Source organism: Typopeltis vanoorti, chromosome 22 (assembly GCF_054136105.1).
Source record: "Typopeltis vanoorti isolate ZY-2024b chromosome 22, IOZ_Tvanoo_1.0, whole genome shotgun sequence".
Taxonomy (NCBI): domain Eukaryota; kingdom Metazoa; phylum Arthropoda; class Arachnida; order Uropygi; family Thelyphonidae; genus Typopeltis; species Typopeltis vanoorti.
In genome coordinates, this window is record NC_143570.1 from 21,097,417 (window position 1) to 21,121,327 (window position 23,911).

The 23,911-nt window shown below is 36.2% G+C and overlaps 1 protein-coding gene across 2 annotated transcripts in view; it reads left to right on the forward strand.

Moving 5' to 3' along the window:
- Positions 1–23,911, forward strand: part of LOC150094204 (PEST proteolytic signal-containing nuclear protein-like) — a 170,608-nt gene that overhangs the window by 17,432 nt on the left and 129,265 nt on the right. The window contains exon 1 of one of the 2 annotated variants that reach the window (XM_090412132.1): positions 22,183–22,370. The exons of the other annotated variant lie outside the window; for it this stretch is intronic. Coding sequence (XP_090268258.1) covers positions 22,358–22,370 — 13 coding nt within the window. The 5' untranslated portion in view covers positions 22,183–22,357. Of the gene's footprint in view, positions 1–22,182; positions 22,371–23,911 lie in introns of those variants that run through there. 2 annotated transcript variants of the gene reach the window in all.

The window sequence follows — 23,911 nt, forward strand, 5'->3', positions numbered from 1 at the left end:
TAACTTCATCATGCACTCAAGCTTTTTTATATGCAGAAACCAATTCCACAAACAGATCGAAGGAACCACTGTGGGAAGCCCTGCACTTGCCAATTTCTATTTAGAGCAGCTTGAGGAATCGCTATTCTCTTCAAAACCCCCAACCCTCATTTTGGGTTCAATATGTAGATGTGTTTGCCATCTGGCTAGACTCAGAAGAATCTTTACCTTTTTAACCAAAATCAACAGCCTTCATCCATGCATTAACTTCACCTTTGAAAAAGAAAAGGATGGAATACTAGCCTTCCTGAATGTCCTCCTTTCTTCTACCCCCTTCTGGAATACTTGCTACATCTGTTCATTGTCAACCTACCTTCACATGGCTCTACATACAGCAATATTCAGCACATCATCCATCTCAAAAAATCATCTTTTTGCTCAGTCTCATCATGTTTGAAGACTTATGACCCTAGCCACAATCTCTCTCCATTTCTTTCTGTCTTTTGTTGTATCAGTGGCCAACTCCAAAGTAAGTCCGGTGATCTTTTTAATCTGGTCCAATCATCTTGGTCTTGGGCATCCTCTTTTTCTTTTTCCTTCCACTTTGCTTCGGATCATAAGTTTTTCCAGGTTGTCATTTACACACCTTGAAATGTGACAGAAGTATTTGAGAATTCTTTCATTTACAATGTCACATAGCTGCCTCTTGATTTTCAGTTGACTTATTATGCTTTCCTTAGATCTTTTGTCCATCCAGGAGTCACAACATCCTTCTCCAGCACCACATCTTGAAGCAAGTTTATGTTGTTCATATCTGTCTTGCTGAGTGTCCAAGATTCAGTATCATAAATGAAAATTGTAAACATGAAGTTATTGACCAGTCTTGATTTTGTAGTGATAGAAATGTTTGTCTTTGCATATTTTCTGCATTTGCACCATTGCTAACCTCACCATGGTAATTCTTTTAATTTCTGGTTGACATCTACTCTTGGTGCTTATTAGAGCTTCAAGGTAAATGAATTCATCCACCTTCTTGAAGTCAGTGTTGTGGGCGAAATTGTCATTTTCATCTATAGGCATGTACAGTAAAACCCCTTTTTTTACTCTTTTCAGGGGACTGATAGAAAAAAGTGTAAATAGCAGGAAATGTAAAAAAAACATTAAAAAAAGGGCTAAAAGATGACTTACTGCTAGTATGCGAGTCTACATACCCGATTACGAAATTTAATATCTGAAAATAAATGAATTTACAATTACTTACATTTATCTATTTTAAAAATCTTTATTTATTTATTTTTTTGAAATAGCGCCAGATTGCTTTGCATCGAGTTCAATGCTTGACCTGTTTTTTGCTATCGTGTTCAAAGTGGACACGGAGAGTCCAAGATCTTTTGCTAAATGCAAACGTGTTCCGGCATGCCAATCTATATGTCGCAGAATTGCCATCTTTTCTTCTACTGAAATACATTTTCTGTCTCTTTTCTCCATGTTACTAACGCGGATAATCCACCACGGCAACTTAAAAGCAACTTTCACACGCTAAATTACGTAGCAGAAATTCTGCAATATCAATTCATACTGTGATTGAAAAATCATGGTATCGCTATTACTACATTACTTCTGCAAGCGCGCAGGTCACAGTGATGGCGGAAACGAAACTACAGCTGAAAGCAACGTCAACTGGGAACAGAAATGCGCAGATTTCTGCAGAAATTGATTTGAAAATCAATATTGCCACCAGCAAAAAAAACGCAAATCATGGGAAATAACGTCCACATCAAGTTGTTAATGGTGGGAAAACAATATATCGTAAGAATAAGCCTTAAGACAGGCCAACGGAAAATGACGTAAATGGCAGGAAAACGTAAAAACAGGGTTTTCTTCAAATCTTTGCTCAACAGAGCACATGTTATCTTCTGATCCAATTCCCAAGCTTTCCAACAAGAATTGAGCACCATCCAGTGCACCATTCTACAGAATGACTTCACCTCAAGGGAGTTTAAATGCATCTTAGATTCTTTCAAGTCAGTATCCTATACATCTCAGGGATCTCTCTCAGATGATTGCTAAGATCATGAAAATATATTGCACTTTTTCCCCAAAATTGAAAGTTCAAAAATCATGTGAGATATATGCAGGGATTTTTCGAAACTAAACTTTTTCAGGCAAAAACTAAATTGACATAATTAAATCCTCAGTATTCATTATAATTTATAATTGCTCACAAGAATTGTTAATTAAGAATTATAAAACTAATGTATTTAAATTTTAATTATCAAAGTTATGTGATCAGTCGCTCACTTTCATCACACAATATATTTGAATCTTTAGCAGCAATGCTTCTGTAATCAACTTAAAACACAGTTTTGTTCTTGCTTGTCCTTTTATCATTTGGAATTGCAAGATCCTTGAGTTTATCATAACTTTGGGTTTATAATCAGCACTGTAACTTCAACGTTTCTCTGTATTTCAAGCAAAAATTACCAGTAATTTACAAGACTTGATATACGTTATGGATAGTCCTTCACGAATGACTAATGAGAAGTAAAAGCAGAGCGTAAAATGGACATCAATGGTAGGCCGGTAGCGATAGAGCAGCTATGAACATGTGTATATGATTGGTGTGGTATTAACAAAAGATCACACAACTCAATGACAAAGGCAAGCCGACAATTGAGTTTAAATGCTGATTCTCTTCAACTGAATTCCAAAATATCTGAAACCGCCATAACATTCACTATACATTTCTTAGTTTTAACATGTTCATGTCAGTGTGGTGTTTCGCCCATTTATCGTTCTGACGGGACTTCTCATTGCTGTTTGTGCACCGCTTCAGTGTCATGCTGGCTTGCTCAACTGATACAAAGTTTCAATCCTTCGGTTGAATTTTATTGCTGCTTGTTTGCGTGCCACTTCTGTGTCGAGCTGGTGGGCAGACTTGCACGCACATTATACAGCATGTTAGTTCGATTCGGCAGTAGAAGTTTTTCGATGTTAGCCTTTGTGATCTGTCTTAATGACATTCGAAAATTTCAAATGCAATCGAACAAACACTTATTTCACGTAATTCAAAATTTGGACAAATGTTTGGTGTGATAGTTTTTAGTTAGATACTGTGTTTGACAGCACAACATACTGTTTTGCTTGAGTCTATACAGCATAATTTCTGTGTGTGGGGGGGATGTGATTCGTTAGTGCTGTTTTTATCCCACTTGTCTCTAATTGCACTATTTGTTGACAAATATATTACACACTGCAAATGTCTTTGTACCTTATTGATATAATAAAACTACTTGTTTTTCTTGCATCTGCAGTATAGTGGTTGTTGGGGATGGCATGTTGTTTACCATGGTGAGCAAGTTACTATTGCCCCGATGTGAACGTATTTGAACGTTTTTTCATGTGCAAGATATGCGAAAGTTTTTAATTTCTTTTTTTCATTCAACAAATTTTCTGCTTGGCTGCCATTCACGAAAGATAAACAGCTCCTCTCTCCCTTCCTTCCTGTGTTTACTAGGTTCATTGTGAATGCCTCTGCTTGTACTCTGGACAAACAAGACATTCTTTTGAAAAATGACTACAAGAGTACCAATTTTATATCAACAACAACAAACCTGAAAATTCTGCATGGCGTGAACACTGACCACAATATCCTATGGTCCAATACTTTTACGTCAGTGTGCAGGTTTAGGTTAAGAGGTTGCTGAAGCATTTCTACACTGTCCAAATTTCTGTCAGAATGACTGCCTCTCTATTGCAAGATTTGAGAGTCTCATCCTTATAAATGGCAATCAATAGTGCATCCTCCTGTCCATCCCTGTATTTTAGGTAATTTAATTTTATAAAATTTAATTTAATATAATGCTCTGTTATTCATTCATTCCATTATCAAAATTAAATTTATTTTATTTCAAATCAGTTAATTTTAAATTTGTGCCTTAATTGTAATCTTATTTTATTGTAACCAACCGCTGTGGCATTCAGTACGTGGCTCAGTTCTGTAAATAGGATTAACGTTCTTTGTTCTAGCTTCACCTTGTGATTATGCTAATGGCTTGATGATGACCAATTAGCTTCTGGTTGAAATATTTGCAGTAATGCTATTATATTCTTGTGAATATGTGGCTAATAAACTTTATTATGTCACAAGTGCCATTAAAAACTTGAGTAATGATGTTGCATTCCTTTTGAATGTTTTCATTTTTAATATGTAGTGATGTGGTGGTGCCTCTATATAAGGTATTGGTCAGACCACATATGGACTGTTGTGCTCATATTTGGTCACCTAGTTTTCATTGTGGTGCGAAAACACTACAGGCTCCATAGATGAATAACCAAAGTGATATAAAGACTTTGGATTGTTGGTTATGAATAGTCTACAGTTCACCCACTTGACTTTTGATTCTTAAATTCATTAATAATGATTTTTTTTAAAATTTCCCATTTTTCTTCACAATACAATATATTCATTTTGATGTTGCTCTGAACTAAAAGTGTTTACTATTCAAATCTGAACTGGTTTGAAGATATCCCTGTTAGCTCTAACATAGTAAGATTTCTTATTAATCAGTGTGTTCTCTCCATGTGAATTTATGCTGGAACATGTTTGTAATGACTCATCTTGAACAAAAGAAATCCAGCAGGTATTTACCATTACTAGTTTTGCTCTTTTCTCAAAACATTTCTGTTTGTATGGGATTCATTTCTTACTCTACTTTTAAGAGCTCTATGAACCAGCTTATCCTTTGTCAGCTGTCCACTGATGGCTCAAAAAAAACTTGTCTACTACTTCCTTAGTATAACCTTCTGTTCTCCACATGCAAATAAGTTATTGTCCAATTTTAAAATTTGCCCATCTCTCTTTACTTGAAACTGTCTGCCATTAGAAAAGTTAGAGAACTTCTTGCTAGTATTAAATGCTGCAGCTACTCCTTTGTTTTTGATTTTTGTTGATCACTTTTTGCATAAATATAGACTTCATCATCAAATTCCTGACACATGTACCCTCAAGGGGTGTACAGGATGTGATAGTACTACATGAAAAAAATTACATCATTACTAACTTCCTATCTACAATTTTCCTCCAAATCAGTCTGTTACTTGTCAAGACTCCAACATTATCAGATCTTATATTTCTGTCGTCTAAGGCACTTTGTACCGTATCAATCCACCTATATCTTGGTCTTCCTCTGGGTCGCTTTCCTGCCAACCTGGCAGAGAACACTAGTTTTGCTAATCTTTCCTTGCCCATTCTGTTTAAGTGACCATACCACCTGAGATTAGCTCTGCTAACGCATTCCTGAATGCTGACAATGTCAAATTCTTTCCTAATATCCTCGTTTTTAATATGATATTGCCATTGATGCCATCTGTTCACGCCTATAATCTTTCTCAGGACTCTCATATCTGTGGTCTCTAGTCTTTGGTCAAGTGTTTTACTTCTGACCCAGCTCTCAGATCCATAATTAAAACTGATTTGAACACTGTCTTGTATACAGCTAATTTAATGTTCTGACTAATTTCTCTTTTATTCCATATGAATTTATTCAATTGACTTCCCACCATACCAGCTTTGCTGATTCTGTTGTCTGTTTCTATATTTAATTTACCATCTTCAGTAAAAATCATGCCTAAGTAGCTGAAATGTTTTACTTGTTCCACAGGTTCTCCACTCACAACCCAGATGACATTTTCAATAATTCTGCCTATTTTCATTGTCTTTTTATTGCTGACCTTCATACCATATCTATTAACAGCTATTCAATTTAGTCAGAGAATCTTGCAGACTTGTAGCGGATTTATTTAGAAGTATAACATCATCCACATAAAGCAAAGAGCTGACATTAACATCTTCAATTTCGATATCATTTTCAATACCACTTTCCTTCATAATGTGATCCATATAGATAATGAATAACAGACGGGATAATGTACATCCTTGTCTCACACCAGATTTAACATTAAACCATCTTCCTGTACTTCCTTCAATTCTAACTGCTGACTTACAACTCAAATAAAGACTAAGTATTGCTTGATATAATGCCCCATTGACACCATATAACTGCAGCGTATTGAATAGCTTCTCTCTTGGCACCTTGTCATATGCCTTCTCCAAATCGACAAAACTTAAATACAGATCTTTGTTATATTCCCATGCTTTCTCGACTATTTGTCGTAAAGTGAAGATCTGATCCTGACAGCCTCTATTTTTGCCTGAATCCAGCTTGTTCTTCACCAAGCCTTTCTTCCACAATTCTTCTCAACCGTTTTTCAAGTATACTTGCATAGATCTTGCCAGGAACACTCAGTAGGGAAATACCTCTGTAATTCTCACATTCAGTTTTATTTCCCTTTTTATATATGAGTACTATGAGAACTCTACTCCAATCATTGGGAATTCTTTCCTCTGTCCAGGCTTTCTGAACTATGCAGTGCAGCCACTGTAAGACTTTTATACCACCATACTTCAGCATTTCTGGTCGAATATCATCTACTCCTGCTGCCTTTCCACATTTCAAGCCTTTAATGGCTTTTTCTATTTCAAGTATGGATATGTATTCCTGACTACATGCCTGGTCAGTGTTTTTTACCACTGTGCTGTCATCACTGCTTGTTTCATTTAGCAGTTTTTCAAAGTAATTACTCCATACTTCAAGGATATCTTTTTCTCTCGTTTTCATGTCACCTTTATCATCTCTAACTCCTTTTACAGCATTCTTTCCTCCATTCCTAAGCTTCTTCAACAACCTCCAAAATATTTTGCCACCTTCTTGATATTTATTTTCTATATTTTTGCCAAAGTCCTCCAATGACTTTTGTTTAGCTAGTTTTACACAGTGTTTAGCATTCTTGCATTTGTCTCTGTATTCTCTAAGAGCACAAGCTGACTTATTTGACAGGAACTTTTGATATGCTTTCTTCTTTTTCTTCACTGCCTCTTTAACTTCCTCTGTCCACCATGGAGTTCTATGATAAATTTAGTTTAATCCTTTATCCAAGTGTGAGCAAACAAAGTTTGCGCCTGAAAGTATCTTCAGGACTGGGTTAAGGTGGTACACTGTGTTTGCTCACACTTGGATAAAGGATTAAACTAAATTTATCATACTCTAACCAAGTGAAAAATAAACCTTCAACATGGAGTTCTAATTTTTCTATCCTTGCAGACAACTTCACCACATGCCTCTCTAGCTGAATCAATCAGGGTTTTCTTTAAGGCTTGCCACTTTATCTCCAAGGTTTGGTTCCTGTTCTCAAACTCTTTCATTTTTCCTTCAATGATCTCTGTGTATTTTAGTCTACAGTTCACATCTAAGAGCTGCTCAACTTTTATTCGCTTTAAAACTTTCTTATATGTCATTCTTTTCAATATGAAATTCAATTTTATCTTGCTCAAGACTAAATAGTAATCCCTTTCAATTTCAAATCCTCTGTACACTCTGGTGTCCTGCACCAGGGAGAAAACATCACTATCAACAATAACATAGTCAATGAGACCTTTCTTATTCCTAGCGTCTTCTCTCCATGTGAATTTGTGCACATTTTTATGTTGGAACATGGTGTTAGTAATAACCTGTCCATGTCCTGAGTAGAAATCCAACAGATATTTGCCATTATTATTAGCTTTGCTCTTTTGTCCAAATTTTCCCAAAATATTTTTGTATGTCTCACAATCATTTCCTACTCTACTATTTAGATCCCCAACAAGGACTAACTTTTCCTTTTTCATTGTGTCAGTTGCTTTTTCTAAAGCCTCAAAAAATTCCTCCATTTCTACCTTAGTAGAACCTTCTGTGGGACCATAGGCACAAATATATAGACTTGAAGTTATTATTTAGAAGCATCTTAACTGTCTCATTAATACCAGTAGGTTGACATGGTATGTCTGTAATTCTTTTGCTAGCAGCAACCTTTTTCCATTAAGGTTTCTTATATTGAGGGGTGCCTGTCTTCAATTCTGTTTAGGGGTGTTCCATTAGCCAACTGCTCACTTAACAGAATTGAAGACAGGCACCCCTCAATATATCTTTGTATTCAATTTTATCCTGCTCAAGACTAAATAGTAATCACTAGTTCTCTGAGGAATACTGCTGAGACTATTTAACTAGGCAAATTTCCAGCTGGCATGATGTTACATCATGTACAGACTTCTGTGGAGTCGAAAGACTCATTGTGAGAAGTACACACACACTGTTACATACAAAGCTTATCAAACTCTGCTTTAAACTCATTTACTGTCTGCATTCATCACACTGTCAGGCAATACATTGCGCTCACCAATCACTATCCATGCAAAGAACCTGCTCTTTATCTGCATCATTATCATAATTGGGTGTGATGACTTTACAAATTGTGCAATGTGACCCCCCCCCCCCTGAACTTCAGGTCCTTGTCTGCCACTTCCAGATTTCTTATTCCCTTACCCTCCTTCACTTTACTTCAGAATTTTTCACAAAGTGTATACCTTGCAGTCTCATTGTTGCCTACCAAATTTCAGAACCTTATCCTTGTATGGAACCGACAGTTGTACTCTCTTGTCCACTCGTACAATCTATTCATATCCTCCTCTGAAGCTACATTTGCTTGATTTCTCATTGTTTCCTCATCCTGCCCAGTTTTGCATCATCTGCAAATAGTTGTATATCTCCAGTTAAACCCATCCTAATATCATTAATATACAAGTTGAGTGACAATCAGCCCAAAACAGATCCTTGTGGCACACTGCTAGCGACAACTTTTTCTGGATATAGCATCCACTGTATACAACTTTCTGATGCCTGACATCCACTGACCTATTCAGTTCACTAATCTATCCCTGCTCCAGTTTAGTTAACAACTTGTTGTGTGGCAATCTGTGAAAAGCCTTCAAAAAATTTAAGTATACCATTGTATATGTATTCTATTCAAGTTTTTTTCACTTGGTTATATTATAAATTGAAGATGCGAAGAAATTATATTCTTTAGCCAAGCAAACAAAGTTTGCATGTGAAGTCACTTCGCAACTGGGCTACTTGTATATAGAGGCTAATGACTGCTCATCAATTACTTGAGTATCCTAAGGGATACTCTTATGTGTTGTATAATCTTCCTATTTGTGGAATGAGTTTGAGAGAAGATTAGATTTGTATAAGAGAGATGGTCTACACCTGAATGTGTATGGTATCAGGAGTCTTGAAAAACTGACTGGTATGAGACCTAACACAGAGTTTGGGAAACTGAATTATAATGGGAGGAATGGTGAGAATATGAGTGTAAGCGTGACTGTTATATAATTGTGCTAATGATGGGAATGGGCACTGTCATGGAAATGATTAAGAGGAGAGAATTATTTCAATTTTGTGTTCATCCAGTTCAAACCCATTAAATATGTGCAAAGATGTCTACATGTATAAGACACCAGAGAAGAATAGAAATCTGAGTTGCCCAACTGTGTCATGCAGATTGTAGACAAGAGTATACAAAAGGACATGCATGTAAATTATTATGTCTATACACAAATGCTAGGAGTATCAGAAACAAAGGAGTAGAGTTTATTGTCTTGGTCAGTATGTTAGGACTTCAGATTTAGGCATTACTTAGACCTGGCTATCAGAATCAGATATACTAATTGATGTAGAGTGTAAATGTTACAGTAGTTTTAGGAAGAATAGGAGAGGAGGGGGTGTGCTGTTAATGATATCAGATGACTTTAATCTAGTTAGTGTTGAGACCTATGATTGTAACACTAGTAATAGTATTTCATGTGGCAGTGAATTTGAAGCCATCTTGTGTGAGGTGGAATATAACAAGATCAATTACATAGTGGGATGTTGTTACAGACCTGGTGGACCAGTTGCTAGTGATAAAGAAATGCATCACCAAATAGAGACGATGGGTGTGAAAAGAGTAATCATAATGGGAGACTTTAATTATTCAAATATTGATTGGATGGCAGTAAAATCTCATAGAAGAATGAAACTGAATTTATTGAACTGTTGCGAGACAACTTCTTCAAGCATCATGTGATAGAAGGAACTTTATTATAGTAATCAAATGGATGTATGATCTTATTAAGCAAATTCGTAAGAAATGATGATGTGGAAGGAATTCTGTGTGTGTATAAGGATGTCCGTTATGAAGATTATAAGCAGCAGGTTAGGATAGTCGCAACTATTGTACAGAAAGCCAATTCGGAGTATGAAAAGAAACTGGCTCTGCAGCTAAAGACAACCTAGAGGAATTCTATTGATATATGCTGCAAGTAAAAGAAAAAATGAATATGAAAGAATAACTCTTCTGAATGCAGATGGTGTGAGGGTTACAAATGCAGAATGAGTGCCCATTTTGCTAAAAGCTATCACCCTGGTGTATGCAACATTGAGTTTACTACTACCTCTTCACTGAATGAAGAAACTCAGGTGTATGAAGAGCAGATATTAGAGCTGTTACACAAATTGAATATAAATTCAGAAATAGAGACTGGCTATCCCTTTGACAATGCTATATCATTTGAGTTTCAGAGCAAAGAAGATTTCGCTGGAACAGAGAATGTATGGCGATTCCATTACACAAAGGTGGTGCAAAGACCGGTGTATCCAGCTATCGACCAATCAGTACCTCGGTTTTTATGGTGAAGATTTAATTGGTTAGGGCTCCCATTCAGAAATGAGTTGACAGTGAATCTCTACTTTGAAATGAACAGCATGGGCTTACTAAGGGAAGGTCATGTTTTAGCAACTTGCCCACATAATATAATAATATTACTATTGAACTAGACAATGGGAATGGGTATACTGTTATTTAACAGAATACAGCATGGGGTTTTGATTATAAAATATCATGGATAGAAGGATGGCTGACTGGCAGATATCAAAAAAGTGGTATATGGGGGATGTGAGTTCTGCAAGATTTAAGGTACCTAATGGTATACCACAAGGATCCGTCCTTAGTCCACTGTAATTCAGTCTACATTAATCATGTCGGGAAGGATTTCACAGGTGACACAGCTATTTGCTGATGATGCAAAGATAAGTAGGGTAATCAGGAATGCTGCTGATATGCAGTACTTGCAGAATGATTTGAATAGGCTGGAATTGTTTGGCATCAGAAAATGGATGTCAGTAAATGCAAAGTCATGCACTTTGGTGTGATTAGATAACCAATATTGTATTATACTGGAAATATGCTAGAAGAAACTAATCAGGCTTAGTGATCTTGGAGTGTTAGTAGATAACAAGTTGAAGTTCAGGGTGCAAATACAATTCAAAAGATAATTGTAATTCTAAAACGAACTTTCACGTGTAAAGATAAAGATGTTATTTTGCCTCTTTACCAGGCCTTGATAAGACCTCACTTCGACTATTGTGTTCAGGTCTGGTCTCCTGGTTTCCTTTGCGATTCTGATACAGTGGAGAGTGTTAAAAATGATATACAGATTATAGAATACTGATTATGAAGACAGATTGAAAATTTGTAGACTGCAGACACTAGCAAACAGAAGAAAGAGAGGTAATATGATTGGGACTTACAATCTTCTGAAAGGGTCATACAGGATTTCAGTTGATGGAATTTTTCATTTTATGGAGGGTGGGAAAAGGGCTAGAAGGCATCCTTGGAAGCTGAGAATGAATGATGCTAGGAAGCGAGTAAGGACTAGATTTTTCACTCGCAGGGTGATGTGTAATTGGAATGGATTGCCAGTTGATGTTGTGAGTGCAGACGGTGTGAATAATTTCAAGAATAAGTATGATAGCTGGTGCATATAGTATGTGGCCTCCCTCAATGAGTCCCTGTCTCCCAGGAGGTCTCTCTTAATAATAATAATAATCCCAGTGGGTAGTTGCCCTTCCCATAATGCATAGCATTATGCATGTCTGTAAGAATATGTGCCTTGCATTATGGGATTCTAAGGCAAGATGAGAAGTCATTAGCCTCTATATATAAGTAGCCTATTTGCGAAGTGGCTTCACTTGCAAAATTTGTTTGCTTACACTTGGATAAAGGATGAAACCATTGTATATGTATCTCCCTTGTCCAGTATATTCATCACCTTATAAGTACTCTTTCTTTTATCTATCATATCGAGAGAGGTTTAAGATCCCTCCCCACCAATTTAGCTGACAAAATAAGGATGGAAACTGCCTGTTTACTAAATTCAACCAAAAAATTAAGCAGCAACCTAAACAAAGCTGAAAAGCTGTCCCTCAAATCCCTAAAAAAATAACCGTGACATTATCACAAAAGCAGATATAGGGAATGCCACTGTTGTTTTAAATCGGACAACCTACATAGAAAAAAACGAACCATTTGGTATCGGACCACAACACCTACCAAATGGTAAATTACAACCCCACACAATGCAACAAAAAGAAAACTACTGAACTACTTAAATCAGTTAGCACGTGGCCGGAAGAAACAATTAAAAAAATTAATACTGCAGTATGCCCACGCACCCAGAATTTATGGCCTGCCAAAAGTACACAAAACAGACACACCATTATGTCCAATTGTGGAAGGAATCGACAGCCCGAATTACCACTTAGCCAAAAAATTAGCGGCCACACTCAAGGAATTGGTTGGTCATTCCCCTTCCCACATAAAAAAATACACATTTCATAAACCAAATTAAAAATATTACACTCAACGACCAAGATCTATTAGTCAGCTTTGACATAACTTCCCTTTTCACCAATGTCCCAATCAATGATACTATTTTGCTCTTACAGAACATATTTCCACACGACATCATGGCCCTCTTTGCCCACGTACTCTGCTCCGGATATTTCTTGTGGCAAAACAATTTTTACCTTCAAAAAGAGGGTACACTTTTCCCTCCCAATAGTGAACTTTTATATGGAACACTTTGAGCAACGAGCTCTAGAGTCTGCTTGCCTAAAACCCAAATTTTGGCTCAGATACGTCGACAATATTTTTGCCATTTGGCCCCATGGCTGCGAAGCACTAAATACATTCCTTAGCCACCTGAATAAACAGCACAAACGCATCTAATTCACCATTGAAATAGAAAAAAACAACTCTCTTCCGTTCCTAGACACACTTGTCACACGTCTTCCTTCAGACTGTCTCTCCTTCTCAGTTTACCGCAAACCTACACACACAGGCCAGTGCATACACAAAACTTCTTATCACCACCCGACACAAAAACTAGGGGTCATAAGCACCCTTAAACACAGAGCTCAAACTATTTGTTCAAATGAACAAACTCTTAACAATGAATATGAGACCATCAAACATACCTTTATAAAAAAATGGATACAGTATAAATACCATTCACAAGATCCTCCACAAAGATACCACTAATAACAAAAAAGATTTCAAGAATGCTATTGCTATGCCATATGTTAGAGACATTTCTGAAAAAATAGACAGAACACTACACAAATACAACATCAAAACCACCTTTAAACCCCCGACAAAATTAAGACACCTACTTAGTTCTTCCAAGGATTCTCTGCCACACCTAGCCCACCCAGGGGTTTACAAAATACAATGCACATGTAACATACCATACATAGGGGAAATAGGTGAACCATCCCAATCAGGAAGGATGAACACAAACGACACATAAAATACCTCCATTTTGGAGAAACAGGCCTTTCTGACCACGCTCTCCAAACATACCACAGAATTGATTGGAAAGGTACCAAGTCCCTACACCGCACCAAAACCTGGTTCGAGCGGAAATTCGAGGAAGCATGTGAACTGCTGCTCGAACATGATCCAAATCTGAATAAAAATGATGGTCTAACCATTCCAAGAATGTGGAGGACCCATCTGCAACCTTCATAGCAACTACAAAGAAAAATCTCAATACAAGAAGACTTGGTGAAGTGTTTTTATTGTAGGTTTTTTTTTTTTAATCACTAGAGCAGTCTAAGAAAAAAGATTAGTTAACAACGTAGATGTAATTTACCTGTATAGAATGCAACAGCATGTAGCTTGGTTCTTATTCACATGTATCCTTATGATGATGACCTCAATACAGGGTTCGAAACGTCAAGTTATTATTTTATTATTAATCAGTAAAATAATCTTTTCAACATGTGTGTTTTCTGTCAAAATTCATAAATATGAACCTTATAAGTACACCTAGTGGCTACTGAATTAGAAACTTTTATGCAGATGTACATTACTTAGACAGCATATATGCAAATACTTGATCAAGTGTTCTAGGCAACTATTTAAGAATGCTGCATAGGGTTGATCAGAATGGGAAAAAAACAAAGGATCTTCTGCAGTTCAATAAAGGGCTTATTGTGGGTGCCTGCCTGGCTGGAGCTGTGATTTTGAAAATAGAGCTGATTGGTTTCTCAGAAGGTGAGATATTACGAGTGCTTAATCAGTGGAAAAATAAACCCATTGTTTGTCTGAGAGGCATAACTGTGGTCCTAAGACAGTCAAGAACAAGATCGCTATTGTTTGAGAAGGGTTGTACAGGCAAACATAATTTCCTGTGTGTGTGTGCAACAATTGACCAAAGCATTTAATGAAGTCTGTTCCCGACCTACATCTCATAGAACTATGTGCTGGGAATTGAAGAGGGTCGGTATTGGCAGTCATATGCCTAAACAGAAACCACTGATTTCTGCGAAGAACTAGAAAGTTCATGTATAGTGGTTTCAGGATAAGGTCACTGGACATTGGAAGACCGGAAAAAATGCATGCAGTCTGATGAGTCATGGTACTCCTTGATCTATACTGCTATCAGTATAGATCAAGGAGTACCATGACTCATCAGACTGCATGCATTTTTTCCGGTCTTCCAATGTCCAGAATTGGGCAGGAGCCTCATGAAAAAATGAACCCAGCTTGCCTTGTAAACACAAGTCAAGGATCTGGAGGTAGTCATGATGTGGGGCATGTTCTGTTGGTGCAGAGTGGGTTTCCTGATATTGCTAGAAGAGTGGAGGTACTGCAAGGAATATCTGAACATTGTCGTCAGTCACGTCCATCCTGAAATGTAGAACTTTTTATCAGCAAGTGATGGTTTCATGGATGACAGTGCTACTGTCCATTGGGCAAGACTTGTTCAGCAAGCATAATAGCAACTTCCACCATCCTCCTTGGCCACCAGGCTCTGTGGCATACATTCTCAACTGCATTGAGAATGTATGGACATCTTCGAAAAACATCTGGGAGAAAGTCCTCTTCTGTCAAATCTGGGCCATTTAAAGGACTGTCTGGTGAACACCTGGTATGTTGTAGACATAGATACACTCCAACACATTGTGGAATCTATGTCACATGACATGTCTTGCAAATTGGGTTAAAGCAGATCCAACACAGTATTAAATAAAAGTTTCTAATCCAGTGGCTGGTATACGTACATAAGTTAGTAAAGTACAATCCAAAATGTACATTATACTGTAAATGTATAATGTACAATTCAAAATATTTACAGTCCAAATGTAAAATTGTCAAGTCAAACATAACAAAGGTCTATAAAGAAGTGTCTCCGAAAGAATAATTATATGTATTATAAGTAAAATAGTCATATGCATATGACAGTACATCAGATTTGGTCACCGGGTTTTCAGAAGGATGAAGAGATGTTGGAAAGGGTCCAAAGGCGACTGACTAAGGTAGTTTTTGACCTCTGGAATGCTGAGTATGAGGAAAGATTGAAAAGATGTAATTTGCAGAGTCTGGTGGAGAGATGGAAGAGGGAAGATATGATAGAGACCTACAAGTGGGTAAGGAGTTGTTATAAGATCAATGGTGGAGAAGTTCTACAGAGAATAGTGGGTGATCAGGGGAGAACCAGAGGTCATCCCTGGAAACTGTATAAAGAGGGAGTGAGAGGCAGGTTTTTTTCGCGCAGAGTTGTGAATGATTGGAATGCCTTACCTGAGAGTGTGGTGTCTGCAAGGAGTTTGAGTGTGTTTAAGACATGGTATGATGAGACGTGTGTGTGTGATAAAAGGACCTCCCAGATGAGTCTTTGACTCCATGAGGTCTTGGGAAATAATAATAATAAAGCATGACCTCACTTTAACAAAACCATGCTGACAATCACTGCTGTTATCAAATCACTTCTATATCTTGCTAACCTCTCCAACACATTAACCACAACTCCAGATGTACAGAACTGCTCATAATTTGTAGCTTTTGTCTTATCACCTTCCTGACATGAAACAATTTTACCTTCCTTCCACTCTTTTGGGACTTGTGCTGTTGCATGACTTGTTAAAGGTAACAAGTCATGCAACAGCATTGTTGGAGGCTGATGCTAATTTCCTGGAATCTTCTCTTAAGAAGACTTGGTATTATGTCATTCAGTCCCTATTTTCTCAAAAGGAGGCCCCCCCCTTTTTTTTTTTGAATTCTGATGAATTCAAGGAGAACCGGCCCACCAGCTTGGAACACTGGGAGGGGGGGTAGCCCCCTAGTTAGTCATATAAATTAAAGATGCCAAGAAATTATATTCTTGGTTTGATCGTTTATCCAAGTGCAAGGAAACAAAATTTACATCTGAAGTAACTTTAGGACAAGTCAACTCGTATATAGAGACTAATGACTTCACATCACTTGTTAGTATCCCACAGTGCAAAGCACATATCCTTACAGACATGTATAATGATGTGCATTATGAGAAAGGTCACTACCCAGACCAGTTTTGACCTTTATTGAGGTCTCATCAGTGGGAGCCAGACCCAGAAGTGATACCAAGGTTGAAGTAATGCAAAGTCATATTTCCATATACAAGTAGCCAAAAAGTGTCACACCTTATTACTAAAATGAAAAGCACATCCTTATGGATGTGCTTTTTATTGAGTGATGCTAAAGCAAGTGATGTGAAGTCATTAGTCTCTATATATGAGTTACCCTGTCTTGAAGTTACTTCAAGTGCAAACTTTGTTTGCTTACACTTGAATAAAGGATTAAACCAAGAATATAATTTCTTGGCATTTTTAATTTATAGGGTAACCAAGTGGAAAAACTTCAAACATATATTGTCATAATTCAGTTTAGAGTCCTATTTATCCTTAAGATTAAGATAATTACAATTAAAATTATACAATTAATCTTAATTGTATTTAGCTTAGTCTTGTTGGCAGCAGAAATGAGAAAATTTGTAGAGAATTATTGGGGGGGGGAGCTCAGATTCTCATGTTGCCCTTTCAACATTTAAATAGCTAGTAGTTGATGTGATCTTCATTATTTTAGTTTATAGAGTTTAAATGCACCTGATTTCTGCACTTTAGTACTTCAAGCAGGCCGTGGTAGGGTTACCAAATATCGCAGTTATGATAGGACAATTTCTGTAGAATGTCAACAAAGGAGTACACAACAAAAAAATTTTTTTAAATTCCTAAACTGAAATTTTAATCATGTAAATTACTTTATTACAACATATTTACTGCATTCTCTTTCCATATTAAACATATAAAGGTATGTTTAATTATTTTACTCTTACCCTAACTTGACATCTTCTTTTCAGCCATTTTCTGTCCACTGCTGGATATAGGCCTCCTCCAGTTCTTTCCATCTTTCTCTGTTCTTGGCAATGGTTGACCAATTTTTCCCAACAAATTTTGACAGTTCATCACTCCACCTTCTTTTAGGACGTCCTTGGCCTCGTTTCCCTTCTTTGGGAATCCAGTTTGTTACTATAGTTGTCCATCACTCATCTTCTCTCCTGGATAGATGTCTGGCCCATTTTCATTTTAGTCGCTTATGGTGAAGAATGATGTCAATGATGTGAGTCTGGCTTCTTATCCAGGTGTTTCGCTTCTTATCTTTTAATGTGATGCCTAGCATCAACCTCTCCATTTTTCTTTGAATTGTTGTTAGTTTATTTGTCAGTGCTTCAGTTAGCAACCAAGTTTCACAACCATATGCGATGACTGGAAATATACACTGGTTAAATGTTTTCCTTTTTAAACAGTGGGACATCATTGTTTTGAAAAATGCTTTTCAATTTTCTGAATGCACCCCAGGCAAGTTGAACTCTCCTATTTATTTCCTTTTGGAGTCCACAATTTAGATCAGGCATGGGCAACCTTTCCTAGTTCGGGGGCCAAATTATCATTCTCCGAGTCAAGGGCCGGACCAAATTATTAAATAAAATAAATTAATATTAAATGAATTAAAACAAGTTGCTACTTTATATTTCATTTATTTATAATATAATGCTTTGGTATAAAGCTCTACATAAATTTTATAATATAATGAACGACATAACAATTTAATATGAAGATTGGCCTTGTACTTCAACTACTCTTGTCCGAATTTTTGATTTATTGTATTTCATCTTTGAAATGATTTTTCTTGAAAAGGTGCGTAAATTTGTATTTTTTTTTTCATCAAATAAAATTTATAAAAATCTGTCAAAGCAATGTTGTTAAATTGTGATTTTAGCACTAAATCCGCCTGAAGCTCAATAAGTTCCATCTATAAGTTTTCTCACACATTATTTACATCAGCATCCATCGGACGAGCGAATATAGCAAATGTGGAGTCTTTGTTTTTGAAGTCGGCAAACCTTGTATCAAATTGCTCTATTAGTGCCTTCAGTTCATCTTCATAATAATTATAAGGGATATTTTTATGAGTTGCTAGAGTAGGAAAACGATAACAATTTTTAGCTCTTATCTGACTTTCCAACAATCTTAGTTTATTACAAAAAGCTTTGACATGTCCATGCAGTTCATGAACCAATTGTCCTTGTTTTTGCAATTTAAGATTCAGTTCGTTTAGGTATCCGGTGACATCTACAAGGAATGCTAAATCACACACCCACTCATTATCTTTTGCTTGGTTAATTGTGTTTCCTTTTATGTCCATAAAATCTGCAATGTCTTGTCTTAGATCATAAAATCGTTTTAACATTTTACCTTTACTCAACCACCTCACTTCACAATAATAAGACACATAATCCGAAAATAGGTCTGCCAAATACTCCTTAAATTGGCGGTGATTAAGTGCACGTGACTTTAATAAAGTTAATACTGGCTACTACAACTTTCATAACATTTGTGAATTTAATAAATTTTGCACACAGATTTTGTTGTTGGATAATGCAGTGAAAATTTGTTAAATTTTCCAGATGGTCTGTAGTTCTATTGCTCTTTCATGAACTATTCCAATAAATCCCTTCTGTGCACCAACCATTGCAGGGGCTCCATCAGTGCATATGCCAGATAGTGAACTCCATTTAAGCCCAAATCTCTCGAAGACTGTGTTGACTGTTTCAAATATATCTTCACCGGTAGTTGTTCCTTTAACGGCCGAAGCACCCATAATTCTTCTGTGATGTTGAAATCCGCATGAACTCCTCAAATAAATATTGCTAGTTGTGCTGTATCAGAGGCATCGGTGCTGTCATCCAAAGCAATTGAAAATGCTTCCAATCTAGCAATCTTCTCTTTTAAACTTTTTTTGATATCATTAGCCATAATTTCTATCTGTTGGACAATAGTACGTCTTGACAAACGAATATTCTCAAAGTCTTTTTTTTTTTTTTCAGGAACATATCATACTTGCAACATCCAGCAGACATTCTTTGATAAATTCTCCTTCACCAAATGACTTAGAATGCTTAGCAATTTTTTCGCTTACCACAAAGCTGGCTTTGACAATGCTGCAGTGCTGCGTTCTTTGCTTTTTGAACATTTGCTGCTGGGTATCCAAGTTCTTCTTCAACTTCTGTATTTCATCTTTTCGTAGTTGTCCATCAATTTTTGGGTGATCTGCATGTCTCGAAATAAAACGTCTCTTCAAGTTGTATTCTTTATTGACGGATACGGACTCGTTGCACAGCAAACATACAGGCAAACCTTTATTCAGAATAAAATAATAATCCTACATCCAGTTGTCTTGAAATTGAAAGACTAATTAAAAACAGCTAGATTCAGGCCAAACTGGGGTTGTCAAGATCGTTTTTTCCCTATCATTAAGATATTCAATCGTTTTCATAATATCTTTCCAAAGAGGGATTTTTGAAAATGACATCTGATTAAAAACTTTGAACAGCCCACAAATTTGGATAGTCCAGTCCAGTTTGGTACACGATCAAACAAATTCTTTTTAAATTTTGGCAGGCATTCTCTCTCCCTGGTTCAGTATATTTATTGAGAATATTATTCACTGTCATTGGGAGAAGCTGTCTCTAATCTGACTTGTAAAATATCACAAACTATGGGTTTCAAGGAATGATTTAAGCATGACCTGAGGTTTTTCAATACTTTCTCAAGAGAGCAACCTCCTTAATAGGTGACTGTTCCCTCAGTGGGACTCCCTTTAGTCACTTTTCCCCATAGATGTTCTGTTCCTGCACGGCACTTTTCTTCAAGTACTTTCATTGGCATTGCTCCTGAATTAGTTATTATCATTCCTCCACTTTCTCCTAACCATGTAAGAACTAGAGCAGCAACTGGCCAGCACACGTACACTGTCCAACTCCAAACATACTGAACAAACTTCTCATCTTCCTTCGTTCTATCCACTTCTATTCTTCACAACAATCTCCCAATGCTGTTTTTCCCACCGAATATAACTCCAACTCTTCAAGAAACATATCAGTAGATTACTTCTTTCTCCATAAACACTTACCCACACATGGCACTGTCAAGTTATTGGTTCTGTGACCTTTCATGTGTGGGGTCATACAAAAACTTTTTTTGTTGAATGCAACAGTTGTGTGCATCTTTTAATCAATCCTATGGCATGCCTCCACAGCATGAACAAAAACGCCTATTTTTCCATGGTTGATTAAATCAATATAGTATTTGTATTTTCTTATCTGCTAGGCATTCAGTTTAACATATGTGCTGGATAAATGAATCAATTTTATGAGTAGGGGGATTGAAGGTGGTTATGATATTTATACTTTCATAAAAGGGTCACCTAATAGTCAAAGCTAGATAATAACCGGGAGGAGATCTCCATGTAACTTTTACAGAATGCATGAACTGGCCATGGCTCCTGACCTAATGTCCAATCTTCATCTTCATGTGTTGCATACTATTAGTTGGTATCTACTGGTTACTGAATGAATGAGGATGTCTGGTAGTTTGGGACTTAGGAGACCAAATTGTATTTTGTATTGGCATAAACCAGTAACAAACATGATGGTATGGCATATTGACTTGGGGTGCCACCTGGTTAAACGAGACTCTACTGTTTTTTTTTTTTTTTTTTGTCAGGGAACCAGGGCAGACATTGAAAAGCTGTTGGAACAATTGCTTCAATGTCAGCAGAATTGAAGATAGGCACTATCACCATAAGAGGTATGAATGGAAAAGAAGTCAAACTGGAGAAGTACCATGTGGACATAACTGGTGAGATGAAGAAAAACAAGTGCAATCCTGATTCAGGAAGTGTAATCAAGGAAAGGAAGCAATAGCATTCAACACCAAAAACGAAGATAAACTTCTTGATTGGAAGGCACTTTCAAGAGTTATCTGAGCAAATTTCAAAATGGAGAATTGAACAGTAGACTTAGTTGTGGCTATGGTCTCACAGAAATTATCCTTAGGAAGGAATGGGGGAATTTTCAAGTAACTTGGGAAAGCAGCTGACAAAAAGAAAAGGGAAAAGCTGGTCCTTTTTGAAGATCTGAACAGCAAGGTAGGAAATGAATCCCAGACATATCTAAATGTTTTGAGAAAATTTGAGGAAAATGGCAGAGCTGATATATAAATTATAAAATGAATGCTGGATTTCTGTTTCAGGAGATTGAATAATCATAACTAACACAGTGTTTCAACATAAAGATATGCATAAATTCACATGGAAAGAAGATACAAGAAAAAAAGAAGTTATTGACTATTATTATTGATGGTGATGGTTCATGATACAAGAATATATGGTGGATTTGAAATTAGAATTGATCATTACAGGCAGTTCTTGCTTTACGAATTCTTTTTTTCTAATATCAAGTATCAACAAAATTGAAAATATTAACATTAATTGTGATAATTAAATGCTAAACATTTTGAAATACGACATTTTAAACCACATATACATAGCTATACGATACAGTACTATGCATATATTTGTTTGTTCAGGAAGTTAGCCTCTCACTGACTCACAGAAAAACAGTTATGTTGTTGTTTTCTATAAAGAGTGGATATGCCAAAACAAAGCAGTGGGAGTGATGTAAATACAAAGAAGAATAACATTGAAACCCAAATATGAGATCATAAGTAAACACATGGCAAAATGACTGTTGAAGATCTGAGTGAAATATTACCTAAGCACTTCAACTTTGTGTACGGTTGTACACATTAAAATGATTGTTCTTTAAATATTTAAACGTTACTTTATTTATTTAAACTATTAACAGAAGTTTAATACTTTAAACTGCTAAACTATTGTTTTGTTGACCATTATTTAACATTATGTCTATCCCCACTTCACAAGTGTGTGATAAAAACGAATGAACTTGCAAGGTTAGGAACTACCTGTACTTGGTTTTAAGCAGAATAAAAATTTCTATCATTGAAAAGAAAAATATATAAGAATGCTTTAAAAAGAGTTAATGTTGAGTAGCTTTTATTGTTGAACTGTAGCCTTGCTCTAAAACAAAAACCAAATCTTGAAGTCTTAGTTGCAAACCCTTAAGGAAACATTGTTTTGATTAGAAAAGCATGTGGTGAAGCTGTCTGCAAGGATAGAAAAATCAGAACTTTGTGGTGGATGTAAGAAGAGATATAATCCTGAAAAAGATGAAAACATATGATATTGAAAGTATCTTAGCAAGTAAGTCAGGAGATACCCTAAGAGAATGCAGAGGAAAAATGTTTGAGAGCTAAGCATTGCATAAAAGTAGCTAAACAAAAAAGTCATGGGAGAATATATAGCAGCAAATATAGAAGATAAATAGCAGGAAAGTGGCAAGATGCTCTAGAGGCTATTAGAAATCGAGGAAAGAGTACAATATGAAAATGAACTGAAGTTATTCTGAATATCTGGAGTAATTACTTTTAAAGACTTAAATGAAATAAGCAGAGACAGCAGCATTGGTAGAAAATATTTAAGAGGAATGTAATCAGGAGCACCTATCAATATTTGAGATAGAAAAAGCTATCAAAAACCTGAAATGTGGTAAGGCAGCTAGAGTAGATGATGAAATTTGACTAGAAATGCTCAGGTATGGTGGTATAAATGCTCCGTGACTACTCTGCTTAATTCAGATGGCCTGGTCAGTCGAATTCCAGATGATTAAAGGTCAGCTCTCATAATTCCCATGTATCACAAGGGGAACAAAGCTGAGTGAGAATTACAGAGGAATTTCTGTACTAAGTGTTTCATATAAGATAAGCAAGCATACTAGAGAAGAGGCTAAGAAACATTGTGAAAAAAGAAGCTCTGAGAAGAACAAGCTGGGTTTAGGTAGCATTCTGAATATAACTGGGATCTGGAAAAAGCATGTGATAAGGTGCCAAGAGAAAATCTATTCAGGGCAGTCTATATTTAAGTTGAAAGTCTGCATTTAGAATTGAAAATAACACAGCAAAGTGGTTTGATATAAAATCAGGTGTGAGACAAGGGTGCACCTTATCTTCACTCTTATTCATAATTTATATGGATCACATCTAAAAGCACATGGCATTAAATCCAATATCAGGATTGGAGATATCAATTGTAGCTATTTTCTTTACACAGATGATATATAAAAAATCTACTGCAAGTTTGGAGATTCATTACTAAATTGAATAACAGTTAACAAATTTTTAATGAAAATTAGCAATAAAAAGACCAAAACTATGAAAATAGGCAGCAATGTGGAAAATTAGCTGCATTCTCAATGCAGAATCATAACAATTCAATATTTCAACTACTTTATCAATTTTTAGTGAAGATGGCAAATTAAATATGGAAACACTGTAGATTAAGCAATTCTGGTATGGAAAAAACCACATGAATTAATTTATATGAAATAAGAGAGAGAAAAAAGGAACCAAATTCCTAAACTAACAGTATACAAGAC